The sequence below is a fragment of the Athalia rosae genome, chromosome 3, assembly GCF_917208135.1.
Source record: "Athalia rosae chromosome 3, iyAthRosa1.1, whole genome shotgun sequence".
Lineage (NCBI taxonomy): Eukaryota > Metazoa > Arthropoda > Insecta > Hymenoptera > Athaliidae > Athalia > Athalia rosae.
The window spans coordinates 21,760,488-21,778,105 of record NC_064028.1 but is presented as its reverse complement, the minus strand read 5'-3'; the positions used below and the strand labels follow the sequence as shown (position 1 = coordinate 21,778,105).

The window sequence follows — 17,618 nt, the reverse complement described above, 5'->3', positions numbered from 1 at the left end:
CGTCCTCGCCTATCCTGTTCTCCGAATAGAAATTTCCAGTTTTGGGCAAGCTGAGCATTTTTAGGGCGAGTATTCTGGAGCTCTACGTTATCAGTTCCGGTTTGTCTGAAAGTGTGATTGAATGATTGCATGCATAGAAAGGCGTATGCTTAGTCCTGTATGCAATCAGTTGCTTTATCTCCATCATTGCATATCATAGTAGGATTTAATACAAAGAATAAGAGGCATGCACATGATGAGGCACTAGGTTTTGGAATACCTCCTCGGTTTTCCTGTTCTCCTGATACCCAGAGAATTTCTTGACCTAAATTCTAAACTTCGGAAACGCTGTTCTGAAGCAAGAAATTACTTTTTTCCTCTTGTATCTACGATTTATTGAATAAATAAATACATAGGCAGATGTATAGTTAGTCCTGCAAAGAATCAGTCGCTCTCTCTATCAAACTAGAAATAATCATGAAGGATTGGATGCATGCACATGATGAGGCACCAAGTTTCGGACCACCTCCTCGGGTTTCCTGTTCTCCTGATACAAATCTCCACTTTTCGGCAAACTTTCAATTTTCAGGGCCGGCATTCTAGAGCTCTACATTATCACGTCCGGTTTGAAGCATGATTGAACGATCGAAGACACAGGCATGCATGCAGTCAGTCCTGCAATGCATCAGTTGCTCTCTCTCTCATACTAGGAATAAATAAACAGGGTGGAACGCATGCACATGATGAGGCACCAGGTTTTGGAATACCTCCTCGGTTTTCCTGTTCTCCTGATACCCAGAAAATTTTTTGACCTAAATTCTGAACTTCGGAAACGCTGTTCTAAAGCAAGAAATTACTTTTTTCCTCTTGTATCTACGATTTATTGAATAAATAAATACATAGGCAGATGTATAGTTAGTCCTGCAAAGAATCAGTCGCTCTCTCTATCAAACTAGAAATAATCATGAAGGATTGAATGCATGCACATGATGAGGCACCAAGTTTCGGACCACCTCCTCGGGTTTCCTGTTCTCCTGATACAAATCTCCACTTTTCGGCAAACTTTCAATTTTCAGGGCCGGCATTCTAGAGCTCTACATTATCACGTCCGGTTTGAAGCATGATTGAACGATCGAAGACACAGGCATGCATGCAGTCAGTCCTGCAATGCATCAGTTGCTCTCTCTCTCATACTAGGAATAAATAAACAGGGTGGAACGCATGCACATGATGAGGCACCAGGTTTTGGAATACCTCCTCGGTTTTCCTGTTCTCCTGATACCCAGAAAATTTTTTGACCTAAATTCTGAACTTCGGAAACGCTGTTCTAAAGCAAGAAATTACTTTTTTCCTCTTGTATCTACGATTTATTGAATAAATAAATACATAGGCAGATGTATAGTTAGTCCTGCAAAGAATCAGTCGCTCTCTCTATCAAACTAGAAATAATCATGAAGGATTGAATGCATGCACATGATGAGGCACCAAGTTTCGGACCACCTCCTCGGGTTTCCTGTTCCCCTGATACAAATCTCCACTTTTCGGCAAACTTTCAATTTTCAGGGCCGGCATTCTAGAGCTCTACATTATCACGTCCGGTTTGAAGCATGATTGAACGATCGAAGACACAGGCATGCATGCAGTCAGTCCTGCGATGCATCAGTTGTTCTCTCTCTCATACTAGGAATAAATAAACAGGGTGGAACGCATGCACATGATGAGGCACCAGGTTTTGGAATACCTCCTCGGTTTTCCTGTTCTCCTGATACCCAGAAAATTTTTTGACCTAAATTCTAAACTTCGGAAACGCTGTTCTAAAGCAAGAAATTACTTTTTTCCTCTTGTATCTACGATTTATTGAATAAATAAATACATAGGCAGATGTATAGTTAGTCCTGCAAAGAATCAGTCGCTCTCTCTATCAAACTAGAAATAATCATGAAGGATTGAATGCATGCACATGATGAGGCACCAAGTTTCGGACCACCTCCTCGGGTTTCCTGTTCTCCTGATACAAATCTCCACTTTTCGGCAAACTTTCAATTTTCAGGGCCGGCATTCTAGAGCTCTACATTATCACGTCCGGTTTGAAGCATGATTGAACGATCGAAGACACAGGCATGCATGCAGTCAGTCCTGCGATGCATCAGTTGCTCTCTCTCTCATACTAGGAATAAATAAACAGGGTGGAACGCATGCACATGATGAGGCACCAGGTTTTGGAATACCTCCTCGGTTTTCCTGTTCTCCTGATACCCAGAAAATTTTTTGACCTAAATTCTAAACTTCGGAAACGCTGTTCTAAAGCAAGAAATTACTTTTTTTCTCTTGTATCTACGATTTATTGAATAAATAAATACATAGGCAGATGTATAGTTAGTCCTGCAAAGAATCAGTCGCTCTCTCTATCAAACTAGAAATAATCATGAAGGATTGAATGCATGCACATGATGAGGCACCAAGTTTCGGACCACCTCCTCGGGTTTCCTGTTCTCCTGATACAAATCTCCACTTTTCGGCAAACTTTCAATTTTCAGGGCCGGCATTCTAGAGCTCTACATTATCACGTCCGGTTTGAAGCATGATTGAACGATCGAAGACACAGGCATGCATGCAGTCAGTCCTGCGATGCATCAGTTGCTCTCTCTCTCATACTAGGAATAAATAAACAGGGTGGAACGCATGCACATGATGAGGCACCAGGTTTTGGAATACCTCCTCGGTTTTCCTGTTCTCCTGATACCCAGAAAATTTTTTGACCTAAATTCTAAACTTCGGAAACGCTGTTCTAAAGCAAGAAATTACTTTTTTCCTCTTGTATCTACGATTTATTGAATAAATAAATACATAGGCAGATGTAGAGTTAGTCCTGCCAAGAATCAGTCGCTCTCTCTATCAAACTAGAAATAATCATGAAGGATTGAATGCATGCACATGATGAGGCACCAAGTTTCGGACCACCTCCTCGGGTTTCCTGTTCTCCTGATACAAATCTCCACTTTTCGGCAAACTTTCAATTTTCAGGGCCGGCATTCTAGAGCTCTACATTATCACGTCCGGTTTGAAGCATGATTGAACGATCGAAGACACAGGCATGCATGCAGTCAGTCCTGCAATGCATCAGTTGCTCTCTCTCTCATACTAGGAATAAATAAACAGGGTGGAACGCATGCACATGATGAGGCACCAGGTTTTGGAATACCTCCTCGGTTTTCCTGTTCTCCTGATACCCAGAAACCTTTTTGACCTAAATTCTAAACTTCGGAAACGCTGTTCTAAAGCAAGAAATTACTTTTTTTCTCTTGTATCTACGATTTATTGAATAAATAAATACATAGGCAGATGTATAGTTAGTCCTGCAAAGAATCAGTCGCTCTCTCTATCAAACTAGAAATAATCATGAAGGATTGAATGCATGCACATGATGAGGCACCAAGTTTCGGACCACCTCCTCGGGTTTCCTGTTCTCCTGATACAAATCTCCACTTTTCGGCAAACTTTCAATTTTCAGGGCCGGCATTCTAGAGCTCTACATTATCACGTCCGGTTTGAAGCATGATTGAACGATCGAAGACACAGGCATGCATGCAGTCAGTCCTGCGATGCATCAGTTGCTCTCTCTCTCATACTAGGAATAAATAAACAGGGTGGAACGCATGCACATGATGAGGCACCAGGTTTTGGAATACCTCCTCGGTTTTCCTGTTCTCCTGATACCCAGAAAATTTTTTGACCTAAATTCTAAACTTCGGAAACGCTGTTCTAAAGCAAGAAATTACTTTTTTTCTCTTGTATCTACGATTTATTGAATAAATAAATACATAGGCAGATGTATAGTTAGTCCTGCAAAGAATCAGTCGCTCTCTCTATCAAACTAGAAATAATCATGAAGGATTGAATGCATGCACATGATGAGGCACCAAGTTTCGGACCACCTCCTCGGGTTTCCTGTTCTCCTGATACAAATCTCCACTTTTCGGCAAACTTTCAATTTTCAGGGCCGGCATTCTAGAGCTCTACATTATCACGTCTGGTTTGAAGCATGATTGAACGATCGAAGACACAGGCATGCATGCAGTCAGTCCTGCAATGCATCAGTTGCTCTCTCTCTCATACTAGGAATAAATAAACAGGGTGGAACGCATGCACATGATGAGGCACCAGGTTTTGGAATACCTCCTCGGTTTTCCTGTTCTCCTGATACCCAGAAAATTTTTTGACCTAAATTCCAAACTTCGGAAACGCTGTTCTAAAGCAAGAAATTACTTTTTTCCTCTTGTATCTACGATTTATTGAATAAATAAATACATAGGCAGATGTAGAGTTAGTCCTGCCAAGAATCAGTCGCTCTCTCTATCAAACTAGAAATAATCATGAAGGATTGAATGCATGCACATGATGAGGCACCAAGTTTCGGACCACCTCCTCGGGTTTCCTGTTCTCCTGATACAAATCTCCACTCTTCGGCAAACTTTCAATTTTCAGGGCCGGTATTCTGGAGATGTACATTATCGGTTTCGGTTTGTGTGCAAACTTGATTGAATGATTGAATGCATAAAGAGGCATATGCTTAGTCCTGCGAGCAGCTTGGTGATTGCTCATTTATGCGGCATAGGACTTAGATCGAATACATATGATTGCATATGATCAGGCCTGCGAGCAGCTCGGTAACGTTCCATTATTTGGTGAATGATGAAGTGATGGAAAGTAAATTTACAACTGTTCATTAGTAGCAGTTGATGTTTATTGATAAATAAACGGTCGAAAATACATTTTGTCACATAATAATGGCTCACATGAACTCATTACTTTAGATACATTTATTTTCTCTTATTTCCGAAAGAGTTGCAATAGTGATGCTAACACCTTTATCTACTTTTACATTAAATTCATAATGAAATAGTTGTGAACAAAATATCAAAATCTCTTTAGCACACTCATATGTATAACATATTATTCATTCTCTATTCACTGTACTCCTCTTTCAATTATATTGTTTTAATAATCTGATAGTTTTCAACAAAAACCACAAAACTTATTCATGTATAAATTATCTACGCTCAACATATGACTAGAGGCCTTCTAGATGCTCCAAGGATAGTCTTCTATTCTTGATGAGATACCAAACTGCTCCATAGTATGGAGATTCGTCTCCTGAAACAAAGATTTGAGTGGAGGTGAGTATACATGATAAACATAAATTGCAGCTGCAGAAAAATTGAGTTATCTCAGAGAATATTACGCCTAGCTTAATTTACTCGACAAATTCGTGTTACGCAGGTCAAAATACATTACAAAAGTATCCTGTATTTGATTTCCAAAATACTTCACATTTTGCCCGGCAATACCATCATTTTTCATCCATACTCTGCCCGTGATCGAGATATGCACTCATATATCCGATATACCTACTACTGATTATATTGACTGAGAATTTGTATCAGTCAAAGCTAATTATTTTACTTTGCTTTCATAGTTGGCGGTATAAATTCAAATCTATCGGAAGTTCATCTTAAAATGGTGAAACTCTCAACAGCGACATGAATTCATGGAGGTGAAATCGTGAACTAGAATCATGGTAGAATTTTTGGGGAAACTTGTCTTTTACTAGCTTGCGGTGAACATTTTCGTTCGGGTGGAATAATTTCGAAAACATCAATCAAATTGTTACCTAATTGCTGTAAAAATATGAATTCCTTACGCATGGTATTGCGACAAAACGTACGGCAGCTACGTCAATTCCATAAATGGTAAATATTGAAATAATATCTCGCTGCAATTCTCCTAACGCAGGCTTACACAACCTTACTTTTTCAAGATCGGTACCGATAATGCATATTATTTACCGTAGTAATCTTTCAATTAACGTGTCGATTTCTCTTCCGTCAGAAATGAATTATCTTGATATGACCTCTTTTTCTTCTCAGTACCACGTCGCACCAAACTGCTACTTTGGCTCAGCCATCGGAGCCCCTCAGCATTCCGCATCCCGAAGGAGTGGAGAAGCCAGTCAGTCCCAAAATTGATAGAATTGCCACTGACATAACAGCGCTGAGCTTATTGGAGGTAGCAGAACTTAGTGATGTATTAAAAAGGAGGCTAAATCTGCCCGATGCACCCGTTATGCCCATCGGTGGATTCGCTGGTCTAGCTGCACCAAAAGCTGAGGTTTGATTATAATTAAATGGGAAAAGATTTTATGCTATTTCTTTTTTCAAGAATCTTATATGTCAATGTTGATATCTTTTGCTACAGGATGATGAGGATGCTCCCGCAGCAAAAAAAGTACAAACTTCATTCACAGTTAAGCTTATGCAGTTTGATGAGAAACAGAAAGTAGCGCTTATCAAAGAATGCAAAAGTCAATTAGAAGGAATGAACCTTGTTCAGGTAACTGAGTTAAATAATTCCTCATCTACTCCGATTTTAAATGCTGTTCTTAACCTGTTATCATCATCCCTCAGGCCAAGAAGTTTGTGGAAAGCGCTCCAGCAGTTGTAAAGGCTGATATTCCAAAGGAAGAAGCTGAGAAGCTGAAAGAAGCACTTACCAAAGTTGGTGCTGTTATTGAAATTGAATAAATAATTTTTAACTGTTACCAAACACAGCAACACACGATTTGTAACTTACGTCGTAGAATCATAGAAATAAATGTACATTAAACAAAGACATGTATCTCATTTTCTTCATTCATTTTTCCATTCATTGAACTCAAATGACTGATCCAGTCTTGGCGCTGGATCGTTTGGTAAATTAATGAAGGTCTGGGTGTGAGGAATTTTAGTTATGGCACTATCAAAACGATGATAAATGAGTGCTGCGATAGAAAAGTATGTCAACCATCCGTAAAATTGTTCATATTTCCTCCAGATTTTGCAGCGTGTCGGTGTCGATAATCTCAAGAGCGTATTATTGGGGGGAATATTCTGAGTTATCATAAAAAAGTTTCTGCGAGAATAAACGATGTTGTAAATACATACTGTAGTCAAGTTAGTCTGATGATTTTAGTCTAATTTTGATCGACGCTAAGAGTGAATCATTGAATGATCAATGACGCGTTAATTATTGGGGCCTTTAGGTACGCAATTACGCCCCTAAGCCACGACTACTGCCACGATGGCCGAGGAGGTTGACACAAACAGTAAAGCGGTGATGGAAAATATAACGGAAAATGCTCTTGAGGTGGGTGAATCTTCGTTAGAAATCATCAGTAATCAAAATATTGTAGCCCTGATTTAGGGAGGTTTTTTTTTGACAATATTATAGTGAGTTTCTCACGTTTTTATAATGATTCTGACAGGTGACCGCCGCCACAGCAAAGTCCAGAGACAACGAGGTGGGTGCTTTAGAATTTCAGGCCTCACAGGTTATTTCCCGACTCGAAGAAGCTGTTGAAAGGGCCGCAGATGGAGGTGGAAATACCTGGAATAATCCATCCGGATTTTTATCCCAATCAAAAAGTCCTGAAGAAATATTGTCACTTATTCAGGTGAGTGAAAAACTAGCAGAAGCCATTACCGATGTTTCATTGGTTCATTTTCTAGCGCGATCATTCAATTGGTCCATGCGGATAGAACTTTGCACTCGATTCTTGATTGCGCGCCTTTACTGATAAAAATTATTAAAAACTGTGGACGTTTCTAATACGATGGTTTAGCGCACGGTGCGATGGCGTGTGTTGCTAGCATTTTTGAGCCACGTATTAGGTACATTTCCAATCAACGCATTAGTGCACGGGTTACTTTTTCGTGCTTTTGTCTTATTAGTAGACACTAGCTACGTTACCCACACTTGGATCGATTGATCAGTATTTGATGATGGAATGATAAGATAATATCTGAGCTGGAAATTCTTTCAGGCTTGGTGAACAGTTTCCACAAATATTTCTATTTGGGAAAATATATTTCCTCATGAAAACTAGAAAGAAAGAAATGAGCTTTAAATCACTTTTTTCTAGGATTTAGTGATCCACGAAGATGCACCAGCGCAAATTACTGAGGAGGAACCCACAGAACCTCCACCAAGTCAAATAACGACTTTGCCAACACTAACTGATGCTGCAAAATTAGCTCTGGTAGCTAACAGCGTTGCTGCTTATGCCGCTGCATTACCAAGACCACATGCACAAAGATTAGCTGGTCGTTTGGCTGCTGATACAACGAGATGGTTGAGCCATATTTTCAGATTCGTTGATTGTGCGTCGTCCTTCCATGATGACCATTTAGAGGGCTTGATAAGGGTGACTCGATTGGCACTGCACAGAAAATATCCAAGATATATGGAAGATGGTTTTACGGCACTGGCAGCCTCACCACCTTTAATATACAGCTCTGCAGCTGCACCACTTGCAGTAGTCCAACATCTGTGTCGGCAGGTGTGTAAATATCAAATACAGTCACAAATCTACTGACATCCATATTTTTGTAACAGCAAACTCTGTTTCACAAATTAAGCATTTCGAGATATTTGAATTACTGATTTTAAACTGTATCAAATTTCTATCAATAATGAAGTAAGAAAGTCACAAAGGCTAACTCTTTTTGTTACAGCTATCCTTGCCGTTGCACTGCATGCGTCCCATTCCACATAACACAATGTTTGGTTCAAGGCATAGTATGGATGTATCGGCTCTCGAAAGACGCTTAGCTGAAGACAGTCAATCAAATAGTGTTACACCTCTACTAGTTCTAGCAGAAGCAGGTTCCATGTTAACAGGGCACTGTGACAATGTGACTCGGCTACGGGAAATCTGTGAAAAATACAATGTGTGGCTCCACTTAAGAGGGCACTCTTTAGCAGCTTTAACTTTAAATAACTCTACTAAGGATTTGGTAAGAACAAATGGAATTATTAGGATACTGATCTGATTGAGTAGTTGACAGTACAGTTATCAACGTTTATTCGTATGAAATCTTGTTCTTATATTGTTTCAGCCTTCAAAAATAGCAGACAGTGTAACATTGCCTTTAGGAATTTGGTTGGGAATTCCATCCTTGCCTGTGGTCGTATCCTTTCTTTTATCTTGTGCAAAATCTTGTCTAAAATAGAATATATATTACAAGTTTACAATATCAAGTTCCCCTCAAATTCCTTAATGTCATATTTAGACATTGTATAGACTAACCGACACCAAGGGAGGACGTCCTACCCCCAGGGATACTACGCTATCGTTAGTTTCAGGCCTGATGTCCGATTCTCTATCGAGGCGCCTACCAACGCTGCCATTATGGGCGGCTTTGCAAGTGTTGGGTCGGGATGGTATTCAGAATAGATTTAAACAATGTTTCTTAGCCGTTGAAGAATTGTACAACAAAATTAAGAAATTCAATTGCATCCGGTTATTGGTAAGTTCAGTTTCATCGTTTTTTCAAAATTCGTATTACATATGACCAAAAGACTTAATTGTCGTATTGCTCTTGTTTCAGAGTCAAACACCTGGAGGAGAAAACGGATCGTACACGATAAATGAATTGTTGGCAAACCCTGTTGGGAGTCCTCAACTGTATGAAATAGTTGCGAGCTCCTTAGTTTTACAATTCATTCCGGCAGATCGAGATCCACAAGCTACGGATCGCGTTCCACCTTATTACGACAAGTTAAATTCTTGGCTTGGTCAGACTCTCCCCCGAGATGTTGAAAATGTGCAAATAGAATTATGCGAAATTGAACAGCACGGAGTTGCTATCCGCATTTGCCCGATAGAATGTGCGGATAAACCACCCACAAGCGAAGACATCGATAACGTTGTCGCCTGTTTGGAACAGCAAATCGTAAGAAATATTTCACTCTAACAGTTCTCTGAATTTAAATCCGTTGTGCGATTATTATAATTAATATTTTTCATGTTCTCCTAGGAAATCTTATTGGCAACCGTTGAACACAAAGAAACGTTTATAAAACTAGTATCAGAAAACGATTCGCTTCATTTGGTCGAAATGGCTGGATGGGCAGGTTTAGGTGGAGTTCGTTACGCCCCTCCGACTTGGGCAAATGTTATGACTGACCAAGCTAAAGAAGAACTGAACCGATTAAATACACAGTTGGTTGAGGCACTGAGAAGCACTGACGCGGCTTTTTCTTTAGGCGAGGGTGCCGACGGATTAGCCTGTGTACGATTCGGCATGGTTACTCAGGATACTGGTGCGTTTGATATTTACAAAATAATTATGCCATGAAAATCCTACCAAATTGGATAATCTGATGAACGATTTTATTTGTGAATTTTAGATGTTGCTGAATTATTATCACTAGTCCTACAAGTTGGTCAAGAAGTCGAAGCTAGCTCTAAACTATTAGATACAATGTCAGAGGTGGTTAAGCGAGGAATAGAGGCCGCGCAAACTGATTTGGAAAGAGAAAATGCAGAAAAATTATGGCAGGAAGGAATTCTAAGACACGTACCTGTAGTTGGAACTTTCGTTAATTGGTGGAGCCCGCCTAGTAAAGAAGCTGGTGTACGAGGTCGGAGTTTGAACTTGCAAGCTGGTAAGTTGAGTAGTGTGGATATGCTTAGCCCATGAGTACCTATAGAGTTGTAAAACTTTGATCATCTGTTTTGACAAAAATTTTAGGTGTGGTTGAAAGCACGGAAAATATATACAAATACCATATGCAGTTGCAACCAAATTCAACAAATAGCAATGGTTCGGGAGCAAGAACACCTCCACAACCGTTAGTCCAAACTCCAGTTGGTGCCAACAGTCAAAGTCACAGCCGATCGTCAAGCCATTCCAGTCTTCAGAGTGGTAAAAGTGTATTATCAATTTCTAATGCGATGCCACCTCAACCTCAAGTCAAAGAAGAACCTACGGAGAAAACAGAATCGTAGTGTACTTCATTATATTGAATCACAAGTGTAATTATGCAGCAGCTTCCGAATGAAATGTTCCTAAAAACCAACATTGAACATAAACGTAGCCAACATCATGCTTCTGAACTGAGTTCATCGCAAAGTTTTATTCCCTTAGGTGGACTGAACTAAAAAATAAAAAAAAACAAGAGGGCTTGGCAAAGTCGATTAGTTAAGAGGTAATACCGCTGATAATAGATGATGTAACTACGACTGATTTACTAACACTTGTTCTAGTTTTACCTAGCAATGCTTAATGAATTGGGATCATAGTAATGCATGTCGATTGTTTCTTATAAAAACTTTGTAAATTATACATTTTGTTCGGCAGTCCGCTATATGATAATAATTTAAGGCTCCTTACTTCTAAGTCAGTGGTACACTTTAAAAGTGAATAGGATTTGAATATCCAAAATAAGGCAATGCATATAAAATTTGCATTGCAAAACAAAAATTGACAAGATTTTATAGAACTTATTGATGATTCACTGTTTAAACTGAACATACTATGATAACTCAACAACAATAATTGAAAAAATAGGTCATCGGTATTACTTTATTCGACCAGCAAAAGTGATCCCTAAAATCAGCACACAAATCAAGGAATTGCATATGAACCTTACAATCCCTGTATTAATAATGCACCAGAAATATGATAATCGAATATGACGTCGCTTGCTAGTTTGCCTATGAAGGAAATTAGATAGCCGTACAATATGTATTAATAATGAAATCACATCACAGGGAACAAGTGTCGATAACAAACCAGCAATTACTAATTTGAGCCCAAATAAAAGGTATAATAAAATTCCATAGAGTAACGGACTATAAAGTTGATCCCAACAAACAAATATTAGTTACATCTAATGCATAGATATATATTATTTAAAAATAAGAATACATTATTTTCACTTTGAAAACAAAAAAAAATGGGGTAAAGTTAATAATCCTTCATCAAATTGCAATATTCAAAACAGATTTAGATAGATTTTAGACATCATTATTCTGAAGCACAACTTATGCTTAAAAATACAGCATGTGATAACATGACTCAATTGTGATTGTTTTAAGTATTAATATTACTTTTTTTAAATTTACATCTACGTGTTTTTCTTGAATGGTGACTTATAAAGCCTGTTCTTCTACCAAGTATCTGAATTTTTATCCGAACAGAATGGAAAAATAATAATAATCATAATAGTTGAGTGATTCAAACCTACTTTGGTGCACTAAAGATTTTAATAGCCTTGCCCCCCAATGAAATATTGGAATAAATCCCGTAATGTTAATTACTTATTTATACATAATCCCACTTTTAAGTATTTGGATATGAATACAGAAAAAAATTGCTTCAAATTATTGATGAGACACGATTGAACAGAAACGTCTAGTGAAAATAAAAATTTAAATTAAATGAAGAAAACAGTTGTTGACAGATATCTAGAATAAATTACGCTCGTATGTATATTTATGTACCGAACTGTTGTAATAAAGTATTGCTACTTAATAAACTATTATTGAAAAAATAATTATGATAATTTTTGTCAAACCTTTTTTATTACCTTTTAAGACTGCAACTATTTTGATAAAGATGCAGATCCAAACTAATATATCTTAACAGCGATGAAAAAAGCGTTTTAATGTTTATATATTTTCGGCACTTGGTCAATGACCCTTTAACTCAATCGTACTCAGTATTAGCTGATACAAAATAATAATGTAACAAGAATAGAACCGTTCTATATTGCACGTGAAACTTTGAAACGCAAAGATGGGGACTTGTTAAATTGGAAGATTAAATCATGAAGCTTCGCAAGCTGATGAATTCTTTTATAGCTATCAATACTAGCTAAAATGAATATAGCGATCTGTATAGAAGATGTGTTCTAACTTCTACAGTCACGCCAAATGGTGCAAACTTCTGGAATTTTCTTCCACTTTCACTTTCTTTTTTTTTATTATACATGTCAAATAACGGCCATTAATGATAAATCGATTATACATACATATACGTGTTAGATACAACCATAAATGCTTAGATTAAATGTGATCGAATATCGCGTATAAATTTCGCATCAGTCGAACGAAATAAGTTCAGCTGTATCGGGTTTTTGTTCCTGCTTTAATTGCGCCGGTTGTGAATTTTCGGGTGGAGCGGATTGTACAACCGGAGGCTGCTGGTATTGCATAGGAGGTCCTTGCGGATGAACCATTTGCGGAGCATTTTGCATTTGAGGTACATTAGGTACTTGTTGCACAGCAGGTTGATTGGGCTGCATCGGACCACCGTTGCTTGCTGGAGGTCCTTGAATTGGACCGGGACCTTGTGGTGGAAGGCCACTGCTAGAATTTTGAGGTAATGGCTGACCTTGCGGAACAGGTATATGACCTTGAAGGCCTGGCGGTTGAGGTATTTGGTTTGATGGGCCTGGCGGCGGAGGCATGTGACCAGGCTGGCCCATTGGATGACTACCCAGTTGTTGAAGATGCTGCGGGGGAGGTCCGGGCATCTGTGGCATCTTCGATTTTCATCAAAAATGAGTATTAATTTATTCATTCGATCGATAATCTGGTACATAAAAACATGGATTTGAGATTTTTATCAAACGTACCATTCCTGGAACAGACACGGGCATTCGACCCATGCTTTCTCGACCTTGAACTGATTGATCGGGCGGACCTTGTTGCTCAGGGCCCCCCATCGGGCCCATCATATGAGAAGGCGGACCCATTGGTTGCATTCCGTACCCAGGCACTGGATACTGATTCATTGGTGGTTGACCGTACATGTATACTCCTTGGTTAGTTGGTGACATAGGATTATAGTTGGGCCCTGGGCCCTGATACTGAACATGCCGAATGGGAGAACCCTGCGAGGGTGGGCCCATGAAGCCAGGTACTGGTTGATATCCTCCTAATGATAAATCAGAAAAAATTAGATCGTGAAATTCAACGAATGTTAACGATACAATAATATAGTTGACTCACTAACCTAGTATGTATTGTTGCTTCTGTTGTTCTTGACGCATCTGCATTTCCCTCTCCTGTTCTTGAATTCTTTGCAATGCAAGCTGCCGCTGATACTGCAGATATTCCTGTTTCTTTTTCCGCATAATTTCGAGCTTTTGTGCCATCTGTAGTTGCCTCTGTTTCTCTGCTTCCTCTGCTTGCCGCCTAGTTTTTTCTTTGTATTCTTCTCTTAATGCATCTAGTGCGGCTCTTGCATCCTTCATTTGAGCTAACTTGTCTTGAAGTCCTTCATAATAAACACGACCGTCATCTTGCTCTTGGATATATCGGAGTAGCCTTGAAACAACATTTTTCACGACTAATTATAAGTTTAAGTCAAAGTTCGGAATCAATTGAAGATATCAGGTACTCGTATAATACTTTATATTCACAACAGAAAAATTAATTAACAACATGTTTATAATCAAGTACCTGGAGTGCATGGCCGTTATATTCATGAACAAGGTTTGTACAGAGCTGTCGTTGGCGATGGATCTTCCCCTAGATGAGTTACTCTTCATTCTATTGACAAAGATCTCAACTTGCGATCTTAAAGCGGCAACAAACTCTTCCATTTGTGTGTCAATTTCACCATTTTGCTGCTTCGTCATGATTATTTTCTGTGGCATTGGGCTACTTATATTAGGTGCAGATGGACTAGCAACTTCAGATCTGCCCGCATGTTCTTCGATCACACTTTGCCGCTGTTCCCAGTACTTGCGATTAAGATATTTTGCCAATTCCGGATTCACTTCTTCTTCTTCGTCCTTTATTCTTGAGGGGCTAGCACCTTGCTGTAACCAAATGGTATGGAAATATAGCAGACCCGTTCAGTCAATACTTTATTTTCACTTGAATGAGAGCAGGAACAGATGTTTATTTGCATGCTAACCGGAGATGGTGGTGGAGAGTATGCCGTTCTAGACATAGATGGTATCGGATTAGACTTCAAGCTACTCGTAACCCGTTTCTTTTCTTTCTCCTTATGCTCAGCTTCGCTTTGGCTCAGAGCTAGTGCCAGCTGAAGTTCTTCTTCCTCTTGAAGCTCTTCAGCAGTTTTGCGCGGCGGTACCTGTCACAAAGATAAACATGCATTTAATATACAAAAATAAGTGACAATTCATACTCTGGGAAATCTACTTCAAGATTCTCAAATAGCTTCAATCCATTTTTTGTCGCACTGTGAGCAGATATGCAAGGTTAATTGTTACAATAATTGCTTTTACGTTATAACATGGATCATCATTCAGTGTATTTCGACCATATCTAGGATTCAAAAATTTATTAGACTTTCTCAAAGGTTTATTTTTTCGTCGGTTCATAATCGATATATTGAAAATCAAACTAAAAGTTATCTCAATGTACATACAAAATAAAGTGCGAAAATTCATGAAACCTAATGACAGATAAAAATATCAGGAGACAGTTGAAGTTGACAAATGAAACTGTACAGAAATCACAACTGTACGGAAATTTACATACATCTTCAATGATAATATACAAAATATCTTTTTAATGTGTACATGATTATTCTACCTGCATTGTTTTAGAAGCCATCTTTATGGAACAAGAGGTAATTTAATTATAACAGACGTATCGATGACTTATAAGGCTACCTGCTGTAACTGTACTGTACAAAGAAGGTATAACAGTTCTATATATATATAGGAATCTAACAATTTCTATGATTGTCACTTACCCCATTGAAAAATAAAATCAGAAAAGTTTTACACTCACTTGTTGTTGCTGAGCTAAAGAACTGGTCAGATATTCTGCAGGAAGATCGGTATCTTTTGGAGTCACTGTAGTTGGTCTGAAAATTGGGAGAATCATGGTTGTTTAATCATGCAGAGCATATAATCTCAAGTGTATACTTTGATATAACAATCGCAGAACTCACTTGTTAACTTGGTCGTAACAAGCCTCGCAGACTCTAACTTCTTTTTCAATCCCAAATTTAGGCAATGTTGATACTTTGCTTGAGCATTGATTACAAAAGACTTGACCACAGGCCCGACAATGATGCTTTCTTTGCACCACATTAAAGGCTACTCTACATCTATGGCAAACATCGCCATCGGCCCATTCTGGTGCAGTGTCAGCACTAAACATAGCGTCACTTTCTTTCAATGTAGGAAATTTGTAACTCTCAGCTTTCATAATATTCACTGTGTCCTGCGAAAATAGAGCAGTAATTTGCAAATTTAACCAAGTCTGAGTAGTGCTATAAGAGCAATTCGTAGTTTTGTTAATTAAACAAAGAAGAGCAGGGTTCAACCTAAGTGTAATCAACGTACCACAGGCAAAACTTGACTGAGTTAGATTAGTAAGCAGTACAAAAATCGTGAATCACTGCTTATTTTTACTCTTATCAGTTAATGCTACTGATTACAGGGAGCCAATGACTATGTTAGGTGTAAAAAAACCATATTTTTTACATTAAATGATATCGCAGTGGAAAAGGTGAGCTGAATGTAACATGAACCTCATTTTTTCAATAACATAAGGAGTTGGGAACAAAGTTTGTTCACAGATATGTACCTGAACTGCTCTGTATTTTGGACTGTTTCTGAATGCAAAAGCCCAGGCTTGAATCAACTCTAGGATTTTTGTTCTGACGTTTTCATGTGGCGAAGTCTTTACTAGTTCTCTCAGTTGTTCCATATACTGCTTTGTCCCAATTTCATCATGAATTAGACTCCCACAGTTCTTAACGCAGGACTCAAGAACCTAATCCCCATGCAGGATAAAAAATAAATATTATCCAAGTTCTACAATATCTCCATTTTCAAAGATATATCATTCACTTTTTCCTACTAACCAATAATCCAAATAGAGCACTGTGTGGATTTGCGTTAGTTAACTTCCTTTTTATGGCAGCAAGTGCGTATTTGGGCCTAAATGAAATAAAAATAGTATCTCTGTGAGAAGTGAAATTATGCAGCAACAAAATTTACATAGTTGGTAAGCTCCGAAAGTTTATTGTATCGAATATTAAATGATGTTAGAAATTCCGCGCAGCAGATTCAGTTTCTACTCTAGTGATAAGACAATCTCTGATTGAAATAAACCCCATCATAGTAATGGATGCATATTATAGCAGCAATTGTTCTGAACTGAACATGCGTGTGACGAAGTATTTGTACCTAAATCTGACATTTGGAACTGATTGTGAGCTGTGGGATATTTCATAGGTTAAGTCAAATATTTTCTGTATACTTACTGCACGTCACCCTGTCGTATAAGATCGCAGATTTGTAGAATTGTAGGCCAGTCAGGCTCGAGCCGCAAGTTACTTGTAGCTTTATCTATACGCAATAAAATATGTACGAGTTACAAATAAGTAAAAGCGTAAAACATTTAATTTCTCCGATATCATCTTCGAATTATGGATTTACTTACCAAGTAATTTATCGAAATTCGACGAGGTTCGAAACATTCTACTATGCCAAGAATAGTTTTACTCAATTTTTTCAATAAACTTACTAATTAACAAATATTTCCACATCAATTAACTTCTGACACTTGCGGAATGTCAATGTTCGATGATTCGTCACCACTGTTCTAGTCAAAAGTTGTACGTACCGTTCGTAGTTAGCCACCACTATAGTCAGACTAAATAATCGTATACGACCTTTGATCTATCGAAGCGTTTCACTCGAATACAATGTAGCAGAATTCGAATTTGAAAGACTGCCACATTCTATTAATGAATTTGCATCGATGAGCATTTTATCAATGGATAATAAATACTATGAATCACTCCTATTCTCAAACACTA

The 17,618-nt window shown here is 38.4% G+C and overlaps 3 protein-coding genes and 1 long non-coding RNA gene across 4 annotated transcripts; 2 read left to right on the top strand and 2 right to left on the bottom strand.

Annotated features, from left to right (window-relative positions):
- The first annotated feature begins 5,549 nt into the window (after window positions 1-5,549).
- On the top strand, window positions 5,550-6,646 carry LOC105689363 (39S ribosomal protein L12, mitochondrial). The gene is made up of 4 exons (XM_012406331.3): window positions 5,550-5,729; window positions 5,907-6,147; window positions 6,235-6,369; window positions 6,444-6,646. Exons 1-4 carry the CDS (start codon window positions 5,668-5,670, stop codon window positions 6,558-6,560), a joined length of 555 nt encoding a protein of 184 aa, XP_012261754.2. The 5' UTR covers window positions 5,550-5,667; the 3' UTR covers window positions 6,561-6,646.
- On the bottom strand, window positions 6,159-7,928 carry LOC125500392. The gene is made up of 2 exons (XR_007277766.1): window positions 7,498-7,928; window positions 6,159-7,401 (listed from the first exon to the last, which is right to left on the bottom strand). It is a non-coding gene; the product is annotated as an uncharacterized LOC125500392 (long non-coding RNA).
- On the top strand, window positions 7,026-12,357 carry LOC105690002 (putative pyridoxal-dependent decarboxylase domain-containing protein 2). Its single transcript, XM_012407471.3, has 10 exons — window positions 7,026-7,161; window positions 7,280-7,468; window positions 7,937-8,353; window positions 8,529-8,810; window positions 8,913-8,984; window positions 9,087-9,323; window positions 9,405-9,749; window positions 9,834-10,119; window positions 10,207-10,464; window positions 10,551-12,357. Exons 1-10 carry the CDS (start codon window positions 7,096-7,098, stop codon window positions 10,805-10,807), a joined length of 2,409 nt encoding a protein of 802 aa, XP_012262894.2. The 5' UTR covers window positions 7,026-7,095; the 3' UTR covers window positions 10,808-12,357.
- LOC105690011 (hepatocyte growth factor-regulated tyrosine kinase substrate) lies at window positions 11,682-17,527 on the bottom strand. Its single transcript, XM_012407483.3, has 11 exons — window positions 17,240-17,527; window positions 17,061-17,145; window positions 16,659-16,734; window positions 16,379-16,567; window positions 15,738-16,012; window positions 15,575-15,650; window positions 14,730-14,909; window positions 14,270-14,631; window positions 13,821-14,134; window positions 13,441-13,742; window positions 11,682-13,347 (listed from the first exon to the last, which is right to left on the bottom strand). Exons 1-11 carry the CDS (start codon window positions 17,274-17,276, stop codon window positions 12,904-12,906), a joined length of 2,340 nt encoding a protein of 779 aa, XP_012262906.2. The 5' UTR covers window positions 17,277-17,527; the 3' UTR covers window positions 11,682-12,903.
- Between the last annotated feature and the right edge of the window lie 91 nt (window positions 17,528-17,618).

Bases quoted from the DNA above. Each gene is read 5' to 3' on its own strand.
- LOC105689363 (XM_012406331.3), top strand. From the start codon at position 5,668: ATGAATTCCTTACGCATGGTATTGCGACAAAACGTACGGCAGCTACGT. The intron at 5,730-5,906 runs GTAAATATTGAA...TTTTCTTCTCAG, and splicing joins CTACGTCAATTCCATAAATG to TACCACGTCGCACCAAACTG. The intron at 6,148-6,234 runs GTTTGATTATAA...CTTTTGCTACAG, and splicing joins TAGCTGCACCAAAAGCTGAG to GATGATGAGGATGCTCCCGC.
- LOC105690002 (XM_012407471.3), top strand. From the start codon at position 7,096: ATGGCCGAGGAGGTTGACACAAACAGTAAAGCGGTGATGGAAAATATA. The intron at 8,354-8,528 runs GTGTGTAAATAT...TTTTTGTTACAG, and splicing joins TCCAACATCTGTGTCGGCAG to CTATCCTTGCCGTTGCACTG. The intron at 9,324-9,404 runs GTAAGTTCAGTT...CTCTTGTTTCAG, and splicing joins TCAATTGCATCCGGTTATTG to AGTCAAACACCTGGAGGAGA.
- LOC105690011 (XM_012407483.3), bottom strand. From the start codon at position 17,276: ATGTTTCGAACCTCGTCGAATTTCGATAAATTACTTG. The intron at 15,651-15,737 runs GTGAGTTCTGCG...CCCAATTTTCAG, and splicing joins TGTTACGACCAAGTTAACAA to ACCAACTACAGTGACTCCAA. The intron at 13,743-13,820 runs GTTAGTGAGTCA...ATTTATCATTAG, and splicing joins GAAGCAACAATACATACTAG to GAGGATATCAACCAGTACCT.